Source organism: Emiliania huxleyi, assembly GCF_000372725.1.
Source record: "Emiliania huxleyi CCMP1516 unplaced genomic scaffold EMIHUscaffold_356, whole genome shotgun sequence".
Classification (NCBI taxonomy): domain Eukaryota; phylum Haptophyta; order Isochrysidales; family Noelaerhabdaceae; genus Emiliania; species Emiliania huxleyi.
In genome coordinates, this window is record NW_005199305.1 from 76694 (window position 1) to 87479 (window position 10786).

General features: G+C 67.1%; 2 protein-coding genes across 2 annotated transcripts; both read left to right on the forward strand.

Moving 5' to 3' along the window:
• Window positions 1-2424: 2424 nt before the first annotated feature.
• EMIHUDRAFT_117715 (hypothetical protein) lies at window positions 2425-5736 on the forward strand (the record flags this gene model as incomplete). The annotated part of the gene is made up of 5 exons (XM_005772586.1): window positions 2425-2454; window positions 2517-2570; window positions 2639-2676; window positions 2756-2861; window positions 3988-5736. The coding sequence occupies 5 exons, from the start codon at window positions 2425-2427 to the stop codon at window positions 5734-5736; spliced, it is 1977 nt and encodes a 658-aa protein (XP_005772643.1).
• A 2393-nt stretch (window positions 5737-8129) lies between these two features.
• Window positions 8130-8588, forward strand: EMIHUDRAFT_242314 (hypothetical protein; the record flags this gene model as incomplete). Its single annotated transcript, XM_005772587.1, has 1 exon — window positions 8130-8588. One exon carries the CDS (start codon window positions 8130-8132, stop codon window positions 8586-8588), a length of 459 nt encoding a protein of 152 aa, XP_005772644.1.
• Window positions 8589-10786: the final 2198 nt, after the last annotated feature.

A 10786-nucleotide genomic window follows, 5' to 3' on the forward strand; every position in this document is an offset into this window, starting at 1 on the left:
GATGGAGAGAGACGGGGAGGGATGGGGAGAGATGGGGACAGATGGGGAGAGATGGGGAGAGATGGGGAGAGATGGGGAGAGATGGGGAGAGATGGGGAGAGATGGGGAGAGACGGGGAGAGATAGGGAGAGATGGGGAGAGATGGGGAGAGATGGGGAGAGATGGGGAGAGATGGGGAGAGACGGGGAGGGATGGGGAGAGATGGGGAGAGACGGGGAGAGATGGGGAGATACGGGGAGATATGGGGAGATATGGGGAGATATGGGGAGATCTCGCCTCTGCGAGCGGCGACGCCTCGCCGGCGGGCGGCAGGGCGACCACAAAGGCGGCGTGGTCCGAGGTGCAGAGCAGCCTCGACCCAACCCTCTGCGGAGGCGCGCGCAGAGGCGCGCGCAGGGCGCACGCGGCGCGCACGGTCGCGGGGAGCTGCCACAGCTCGCGCCGGAGGGCGCCTATTGAGTGAAGTCTTCGATGAGCCGAATGAATCCATTCGAGCTGCCACAGCTCGCGCCGGAGGGCGCCGCCGCGGCCGGCCGAGAGCAGCAGCAGCTCGCCTAGAGGGGTCCGAGAAGGGTCCGAGAAGAGGCGCCCGACAGGCGCCGAGAGCCGCCGCAGCAGCAGCAGCACGCCCGCTCGAAACAGCACCGCGACCGCGTCGCTCGCGCCGCCCTCCTCAGACGGCGGGCACGCGAGAAGCTGCACAGCTCCGCCTCCCACCCGCAGCCGCGGCTCGGCCGGGGAGGGCGCCACCGCCACCGCCGCGGCGTCGTCGGCGTCGGCGGCGGAGAGGCGGGACGCGTGTAGCGTTCCGCTGTCGTCAGCGTGCAGCATCCTTAGGCCGGGGTAGGGGAGGATGGGTTCGGGTACCGTGGGGTAGGGGAGGATGGGTTCGGGTACCGTGGGGTAGGGGAGGATGGGTTCGGGTACCGTAGGGTAGGGGAGGATGGGTTCGGGTACCGTGGGGTAGGGGAGGATGGGTTCGGGTACCGTAGGCCGGTCCCGCCAACGAGGGCGTGGAAGAGGGCGGGGGCGAGCGGGGAGGCGGCCGCTGCGCCGCCGCACGCCGCCGCGCCTTCGCCGGCGTTCCTGACCACGAGCACTGGCGCGAGACGGGCATCGCACATCGCGCCGCACCCCGCCGGCAGAAGACCGCGGGGCAGCGCGTCGGCGCGCGCGAGGAGCGGCCTCGCCGCGGCGGCGAGCGCCGCGAAGCTCCGCATCAGCGGCGCCTCCACCTGCTGCGCGTCGCCAGCCACCGAGGGAAGGCTCCACTCGGACGCGTCCTCGCCGGCGGGCGGCGGCGTCCGCTGTCGCTTGGCTCCGCACGCGGCCGCGGCCGCCGGAGCCGCGCCGAGCCTCCAGCGGCGGCCGTCCGCCGTCACGGCGCTGACCGCGACCGCACTGCCCGTGGCCGAGTCCCACTGCAGGAGCACCGCTCGCGAAGGAAGCCGCCACGTGCGCAGCCGCTCACCGCCGCGGAGCAGGTGGACGAGGTGGCCGCAGACGGTGACCGCGACCAGGTTCGGCGGGCGGGTGGCGAGCAGCGGCTCGTTGTCCTGGAGAGGCGACAGAGCGTGGGAGTCGAGGAGAGAGGTGGCGATGGCGGGAAAGGCAGCCATTATCAAAAAGAAGAAACCCGAGTTTTCTGCTCTGCGCGCGCGCGAAAAACCAATACCACTCACACACACAGGGCGCATGCGTAACGACGCTGCTACAGATGCACTCGGGGGACCGGGGTTAAAACTGCTGAATGAAGCCATGCGTGACCTACTACGATCTACCTTGGAGCAGGTGTGGTGGACGCCTCATGGGGGTGCGCACTCGCGGAGACCGGGTGGCGAGGCGCTCCTCCCGCCGCTTTTGCAAATGTGGTCCGCACAGAACTGAGGGTTGCGCCCTGGCCACCTTGCCGTGAAGTTGGCTGCCGCAAGCGCGAGCGCCATGTCGGACAACACACGACCTCGCAGGATATCATGTTTGCATGTTTCAAGGGACGGGCGTGCCGCGCCCGTCGAGAAGGGAATGAGGGTAGTGTTACGCGCTACAGTAGTCTCGAGGTCTCGAGGTTGAATCCTTTAGGGGGGGGGGGTAGCTAGTCACACATCCATTATAGGCAGACGAGGCTAGTACGCGTTCGGCCTCGGTGCGTTGAAGACTTACTGGCTGGCTGGATCGTCGGCGGCATGATATTCGCTCGTGAAAGTGACGCCGCTCTCCGCCGACTGCTCGGCGTCGATGGGGTCCTTCTTTTCGCCACGAATGCACGTCGCTCGAGTTCTGGCTGAACTATGTACATGTGGTGCTTCGCCATCGCCGGATGCGGGATGGAGCGTGACTTGCGTCGTACTTGCCCTTTTGCCCAAGCTTATCAACGATTGTGCGCCGCTCGTCGCACTCCTCACTCCCCATCTCCCCGATGTCCACATGCTCTCCCAGAGCGTGCTCTCGCTGCAGGTGTGAACAGACTGCAGGTGTTAATAGATTGCAGGTGTGCACAGAGCGTGCTCTCGCTGCAGGTGGACGAGCTCAACGGACCCGCCCTCCAGCTCTACCGCGGGCTCGGCTACGAGGTGGCAGCCGCAGAGGCGCGCCAGCACCGCTGGGAACGGACGCTCTTCATGCGTCCAGCTGCGAACAGGTGGTCGGCAGGGAGCGCGCGTCCACCACGCCGTCGAGGTGGCGGCCTCGCCCCTCCGCTCCTTCGGGTCGCGACATCGCCCCGAGCTCACCCGTGCTCGCCCCGAGATCACCCTAGGTATCGCCTCGTCTCGAAGCTACTGCTCGGCGGTGTGCGGGAGCGGACCTTGCTCGTGCTGCAGAAGCCGCGGCCGCCCGCTGCGGCCGAGGCGGCGGAGCCGGAGGTGCCTCGCGGGCTTGGTGTTGTGGGGCGGTTGCTGTTCGGCGTGAGGTGCCGTTTGAAAGCGCTCAGATAAAAACAAAACTGAAAATCTGGCCGGCACGTCGCCCTAGCCAATGGTACCGACCCAGGTCATGACCGCCACTTTGCTGCACACTTTGACCTCAACCCGCGGCGCGCTGCGCGGCTCTCCGAGCGCGAGAGGAGTCGTCTACGAGGCGGCGGCGAGCGCAGGCGGCGGCGGCGCGGCGGCGCGGCGGCGGATCGCGGCGCAGACAACGGCAGGAATCTGCGGCAGGCTGCTGCCTGCTGCTACAGCAGCAGCTGCTGCTGCTACTGCTCCGCCGCTGCCGATTGTGGACACGATTCCCCCGATCACCCAGCCCGCCCGCTCCGCCCCACCCGCCCGCCTCTCCCCGCTTGCCCGCCCGCCCGCCCGCCCGCCCGCCCGACCGCCCGACCGACCACCCATTCCCATCACCATCTCACATACCTTCATATAGGCGCTCGAGACCTCCTCTCGCTACCTACTCGCTGCCTCGGGGGAGGAGGGGAAGAAGTCGAGCGGGCGCCACTGCGCTCGCCGTCCCGAGGCCCCTCCCCGAAAGGCAAGTTTTAGACCCATGAAACCGAGACCCCTCCCCCCCCGCCCCGATCCCCCCGCCCCCTTGCTCCCCTCCCCCCCTCGGGAGGGCCGAACTGAGGCGCCCGAGGGGACCCCGCAATTCCCTTCCCCCCTCGGAGGGCCGGACTGAGGCGTCGAGGGCCCCACTCTTTCCTTCGCATAGCGGCCACTCTTCGGATCGCTGGTCGAGCGACCCGGGGGATGCCCCGCGCGCCTGACCCAGGCGCGGAAACGAATCTGCGAGGCGTGGCCGCTCATGCGGCCCGATGGGGAGGAACGGGGCAAGCCCCCTCCAACCCACCCGCGCTAGGTCTCGGGTTTGACGCATGGGGTCACTCCCGCGAAACTCGTGAACTAGCCGGGGCAGTCGGAGAAGGGGCAACTCCGTGCACTGACGGTCGGCCGTCAGAAAACACGCCTCCGTGGCTCGGGTTACACCAATCCTCGCTACCCAACGCGGCCAAAGGATATCCACCTCGAGAACCTCGGGAGAGAACCGACCCAGGCTCGTCCCGAATCCAGCCCCATCAGTCCTATGGCGGCAGCCGCCCGCAAGCGCGCCCGCACCGGCGGCGGCGGCGAGGAGGACGAGGAGCCCGTGCCGGTCGCGGGTGGCTTCGAGGCGCCCATCTTTGGCGCGCGCGTGTATGGCCAGGTGACCACGCTCACGCTCGAGGGCGAGGACGGCCCTCTATCGCTCGGTCCGGTTGGCGTCGCGAGCGACCACGCGGGCGCCTGGTACGTCGCGACGAAGGACTCGCTGCTGCACGTCTCGGCGGCCGGGCGCGTGCGCCGCGTGGCAGCCTTGCCGGCAAGCAACGTCTTCAACAGCATTGCTGTCAGCCCGGACAGGAGCGCGGCGTTTGTGGCGGACTACAGCAACCACAAGATCCGGCGGGTGGAGGTGGCGACGGGCGAGGTGACCACGCTTGCGGGAAGCGGCGGCGAGGGCGAGGCCGATGGCGTGGGCGATGCGGCGGAGTTCTGCGGCCCAACTGCCATCACCATCAACCCAGGCGGCGGCGCGCTGTTTGTGGCGGACCAAGACAACCACAAGATCCGGCGGGTTGAGGTGACTACGGGCGAGGTGACGAGTATCGCGGGCAGCGGCGAGCCTGGCGACGCGGACGGCGTGGGCGATGCGGCGGAGTTCTGCGGCCCACGCGGCCTTGCCATCAGCCCAGACGGCGGCGCGCTGTTTGTGGCGGACCAAGGCAACGACAAGATCCGGCGGGTGGAGGTGACGACAGGAGAGGTGACGACGGTCGCTGGAAGCGTCAACGAGGACGAGGGGGGCAACGCTGATGGCGTGGGCGACGCGGCGCAGATCGACGGCCCATCTGGCATCGCCATCAGCCCAGACGGCGGCGCGCTGTTTGTGGCGGACTTAGGCAACAACAAGATCCGGCGGGTTGAGGTGGCGACGGGCGCGGTGACGACGATCGCGGGCAGTGGCAACGAGGGCAGCACTGACGGCGTGGGCGACGCAGCGGAGTTCAACGAACCACTCGAAATCGCCATCAGCGCCGGCGGGAGCACTCTTCTGGTCCGCACAAAGTTTACGGTTGGTTCGAGAGGTGGCCTCCGCCAGGTCTGCCTGGTTGCGCCTACTCCGCCTCCCTCCTTTGCCCCGATCGTCGTTCCGCCCTCCACCTTCTCCGCCGACATGGCGAAGACGTGGGGCGACGCCTCCCTCCCGCAGGGCATGGTCACCTTCCTGGTCGGCGACGACGAGGAGCGCATCGAGCACGTGAGCAAGTGCAACCTCTGCGCCCGGTCCGTTGTCTTTCGGACCATGTTTGGCATCGGCATGAAGGAGCGCGACGCCGCCGAGGTCACGGTGTCCCACACCGACCTCGCCAGCTTCACTGCCCTTGTCCGCTACCTCCTCACCGACAACTTCGACCTCGGCGAGGAGGAGGGCGGCAGGGCGCAGCGCGCGCTCGACCTGCGGGAGCTGGCGCAGATGTACCAGGTGCCGCGCCTCGAGCTGCTCTGCGCGCAGGCGCTGCAGGAGAGCGTCGCGCCGGCGACCGCCGTGCCGCTGCTCGAGGCGGCGCACACGACGGGCGACGGGCGGCTCCTCGCGCAGTGCCGCCGCTACGTGGCCGACCACGCCGCCGAGGTGCGGGCGAGCGGCGGCGTGGAGCAGCTGCGTGACCTGGGCGTGGCCAAGGGGCTGCTCGGCGACGCGCTCGACCAGGTGGCGGAGCTGAAGGGCGCGATGCGCGCGCTCCGCGTCGCGGAGAGCTGAGAACGCCCGATCGAGTACCGGAGCAGTGTGACAGCGCATCGCGCCGAGTACGGAGGGGGCGCGCTCCCCGCGCACCGTTTTGATTTGTCTACGCACCCTACAAGCCCGTGTCCCGATTCCAGCCCTCGAAAAATGCGATCATGTGCGTCAGATGTCCCGGTGGTCATCTTTGGCCAACCTCCGCCTCCGCAGCCCCCGACGGCGCGCACCGCAGTCTCGGCGCAGTCCGCACTGCACTCCCCGCGCCCCCCCCCTCTACGGCCGGCTAGCCGCTACGTACCCCAGCACTGCCAGCAGCGCCATCGAATTAGAGCGGTCGCGCTGCGCAGCGATATTCTTTTTTCGAAAATTCTTTTTTGCGCAGCGTCCCGTGGCCAAATGTGCTGGCTCGTCGCAGGCGATGAGGTCGAGAGGAGCCGATCGGAGCGTCGCAGAGGCTGCCGACCAATCTGTCGTTCGCCCTGGGCCCAGGGGTGGAAGGCAAGCTTCCTGGCGTTTCTGGCGAGCGTCCAGACGTCGCAGAGCATCCGGCAGGCGCGCAGCGACCCAAATTTTTGCTCACCGCACGGCCGTGCGAGCCGTCGGTCCACGGTCGGTCGGGTCGGTCGTCGGTCGGTCTTCTCCTCGGTGGTGATGGTCGGCGTCGGCGCGCGCCGCCCAACGCGGCGGCGGTGGGCGTCATGTGGCGGGCGTGGGACTAGACATTGTGCGAATTTCGTTCTCAGTGATTTGTTGTCTGTGTGGTGTGCCAAGGAGCTAGATAAGATGATAGGGGGTGGCTGTGTGACTAGAAATACAGAGACAGTGATATTGCTGTGTGACTAGCACGTCGTCCCATGGGCAACCAAATTGATTTGTGAGTGACACACACACTCACTCACCAAATTGATTTGAGTATAGAGGATAAAAGAAAAGTATGTACCTGGCACGCATCCCTCAACACCCACGTCACGGACATCGCCCGCGCCTTCGGCGCCTCGGCAAAGGTCATGGAGGTGAGGCTCGGCTGCAGGGACCCGACGCGGGCGCACGATCCGGACACCAACCCGTACCAGCGAGGCGACGGCGTCTTCGGCAACTACGCAGAGTCGGCACGCGCCGTGGTGTACGACGGCACGTGCGTCACCGCGGTGCACCACGACAGGCTGCGCCCGCTGGCGAGCGGCAAGCACCTCGCCACCGACTACGCCGAGGCGACGAAGCGGAAGGCCAAGGCAGCGGCGTGCGACGCCAAAAACTGCGACTTTATGACGTGGGCGGCGAGCACGCGTGGCGGCATCGGGCACGAGGCGGCGACGTGGTTCAACACCAACTTCGACATCAAGGCCGCTAAGGCGTCCTCCGACAGCGAACGATGGCGGGTCAGTAGCGAGCGCAAGCGCTTCCTGCAAGTGCACTCGACCATCGTCGCGAGGCGCAACGCCGCCATCTTCGACTACAACGCGTGGCCGAAGATGGGCGGCGAGATGCCGCGGGCGCCTCGGGTGCAGTACGAATAAGGACGGGCGAGGGAGGAGGGGCGCTGACCACGGGCGACTACGCGTCGAAGGTTCGACGACGACTACTCGCCGCCTGGGTCGTTTGGGGCGCGCGGCTCCGTCGAGGACCAGGCGCGCCCCCTACCCGGCGCGGCGTAGGTCCCACTCTGGCGAAAAGAGGGGAGGCACGGTCGACAGCCCGATCCATCAACTACACTCATCTTCTGGTGCTTGGCCCCGTGCAACAGCGGTCCGGCAGGCTGCCCCCAAGGCCCCCCGGGCCGCTGCGGGTTTGGGAGTTATGCTTAGGCACAGCTTCGGCGATGGCAGCCCCTCTCTGGGGTGTTGCATAGGCGGGGAGTCTCCCCCGCTGGTCTCCTCCTTCCCCTTTTTCTTTTCTTTTGAGAGCAGGACGCCGGGTTTGTCTTGTATGTGCGTGTCGGGCCTGGGTGTGTGCGAGGGGCAGAAGGGGCGGGGGCGTGCAGGGCAGAGGCCCAACGTCGAGCGGCTTGTCGGGGTCCGGAGAATTCGAGGGGGGAACGGGGGGGAATGGGCGGTCGGCGTCGGGGTAGAAGCAACAGGGCGTACGGGGTAGCCGTCACTCTCCTGCCTCAAAAGGGCGGGGCTGTCCCGGAAAGTGAGAGACGCCGGGCAGCGTGGCGCATTACTGAACCCTCCCATACGTGTTTGAGGCTCCTCCTTCGCTGTCCCATCTCCTCATCTCTTTCCCGCCTGGGCGGCCGGTGGGCGGGGCAGCGGGTGGGCGCGCGGTGCGGCGTGGCGTGTGAGTGTGTGCGACTGCAACGACGGACCGCTCAAGGGACCATTGGGTTTGTACTATTAACAACGAAGGCGCTCTCAAAAGAAATCCGCGACCTCCTTCCCGGAATTCCACTGTTGCTTGCAGGAACGATCATGCTGGCTATCGCCCTCTGCGAGGCGTCGCTCGCCCCTCCGCGTAAGACTCCTAGCCGCCGCTCCATCATCGCTGCTGCCCCGGCGATTGCGACCGCCCTGCCTGCTTTTGCGGTCAAGGAGACCGGGTATGCCGCCAACGCGCTCTCCGCCTCGGAGCAGGGCGCCGCCCAGCGCTTCGCCGCTTCGCCGCAGGGCGAGCCGGCGGGCATCCGCTTCGCTGGCAGCTATTCCGATCCGAATCACCCCGGCTGTCCACGCAAGGTCAAGCTGGCGGGCAAGAATGCCGTCATCATTGGTTCTGACGAGGACGGGAAGGCGTGGAAAGTGAAGGCCGAAGTGAGTGGCCGGCGGCTGCTGATCGACTTTACGCCCAAGGGCGGGCCGGCGGATGTGGTTGCCACGTGGACTGGCCTCGGGCTATCCTTCCCTGACGGCAATGTGTGGACCAAGGTATGACCACGGTGACATGAGATCTAGAAATCATTCTCGCAATGAATTTCTTTCGCGTCTAGGGACTCTTGTGATGTGTGAGAGCTATTGCAATACTTAGCGACCAAATACATCATCAAAGGGACACGGTCAACACGGCCCGGGGCCCACGTGCATAGAGCTGTACACGGTGCCGAGCGCATTCGAGACGAGAGCAGATCTGGTCTCTCCCTCTCGCCGTGGGACATGCGGTTGCGGACATCTGTGTGGGACAGCAGAGAGCAGTCGTGCACGCGGCGTGTGGCTGACTGGCTGTGGGGAGAAACGACGTGGCGACGGAGTAATATCGCTGGGAAGACGCGGGCGGGACGGGGATTCGGCACCCGCGCTGGCCGCTGCTACGTGTACGGCTTTACCCGGCAGCTCCGCGAGGCGCAGTACTGGCGCGGTACAGGCGCCGCGAGGTGTCGCGCCGGGCGTGGTGCCCCAGATGCCCAGGAGCCGCTGCACGCGCTACGGCTTTCGCGGCAGGGGAGCGTCAGCCGTCGGTGGCGGCGGCAACTGCGATCTTGCGCAGGATTGCGTAGGGCAGCTGCCACTCCCGCGGGAGGCCGAGGAGCAGGAGGGCGTAGCGCACGCAGCGCTCGCGGTGCTCGTCGTCAATCAGCACGGCGACGGTCGAGGAGGTCCTGCGCTGTGAATACGCCGACATGAGGGCGTGAAGACGGCGTGTTGAGCAGAGCATTCAGAGCACCGCGTGAGTACGAGGGGCCACGAGTACAGCGAAGAGTCCAGCGGATTACGGGCTGAGTACGCGTCCTCTCGAGTGCTGGGTGGGAGACAAGAGTCCGTGTTCCGCTTCTAGGGATGAGGTCCTCGCAGAGTCAACCGCCGATGCGGCGACGACCGCCGGGGCGATGCGGAGCTGGTACCAGCGGGAGGCCGACGGGAACCTGGAGGAGGCGCAGCGCAAGGCAAGGGGTGCGTCGTACATGACGATCGGCCGTCGATCCCGAAGGGTCGTCGGTTGAGCTAGGGAGCCTGGCGATGGACGCCACCGCGACCCCTCGTGGCATCTCTCTCGCCGTCGGCGAGCTAGGGGCTCGCGGACGGCCGATTAATAAACAGTGTACAGCCGTTAGAATTAGTTCAACTGTGAACGGGGACATGTGCGGGACGTGTCTGCCTTCTGCTCTCATTGTCTGCCCTTGAGAGAGACGCCCGCAACCCACGGCTCTTGTTTCGGCCTGATGTCCGACCGACGAGTGAAGGCGCTCCGCGCGAGGATGGTCGACCTGATCGGCGCTACCAACACAGTCATCGACTGCTCTTTAGTTGGAACGAGCAGGAGCGAGCGAGGTCGATGCAGCAGCACTACGCCGGCCTCGATCTCGCCTCGCGCATCGAGAGGCTCGCGCGGGTGACTATGATGGTGTAGTGGCTGGGGGGCTGGGGCAGTGCTCGAGATCATGTTCTACGATGGATGGCGATGGGGGCTGGTCCTGCAACGGCGTCTCGTGCGGAGCAGTGGTGTGCTGTCGCGCGAGGGTTGCAGGCGGGGGTCGAGGGACCTTTCCCCCCTTTGCAATTAACAATGCTTTGGAATCTTTGTGAGATTCTTTTTCCTTCGCGGCAACGCGATGGCGGCAGGCCTCTCTGCGCGCCCGCCCTCGCCACGCCGAAGACCAACCGACGTCGGACCGCGGTGAGACCGCGCCGCCCCCCGCGCCCGCCCGCGCCCGCAGCGTGAACACATACGCGCGTCCCTCGCCGCACGGAAACATACGCGCCAGCCGCGCAGCAGCCTCACATGCAGCGCCGACCGCATGCTCGCGCCCTGGGCCGCCGACGACCCGGTCGGGCGGGCTGCGCGGCCGCCGTACACCATCAGGCAGGCGCGCGACCACCCGCAGCACGCCGCAGCCCACCGCGCAGCCCTGCCAGCCAAGCCTGCGCCTCCCAGCTGCACAAACAGGGCGCAAAACAGAGCACAGCGCACAGCACACACCGGCGGCGCGCGCGCAGCACACACAGACGCGCGCGCGACCGCAGCACGCACACGTACACAGCACGCGCGCGTCGCACGCCAGCGCAGCGCCGCACACAGAGCACACTTGCCCACATCAGCAGCAGCCAGCCTGCCACAATCCTCATCTCACACACGCGCGCACACACTCCCCCCTACCGGGGCAAGCCTTGGGCGTCCCCGAGAGCTCCCAAAGCTG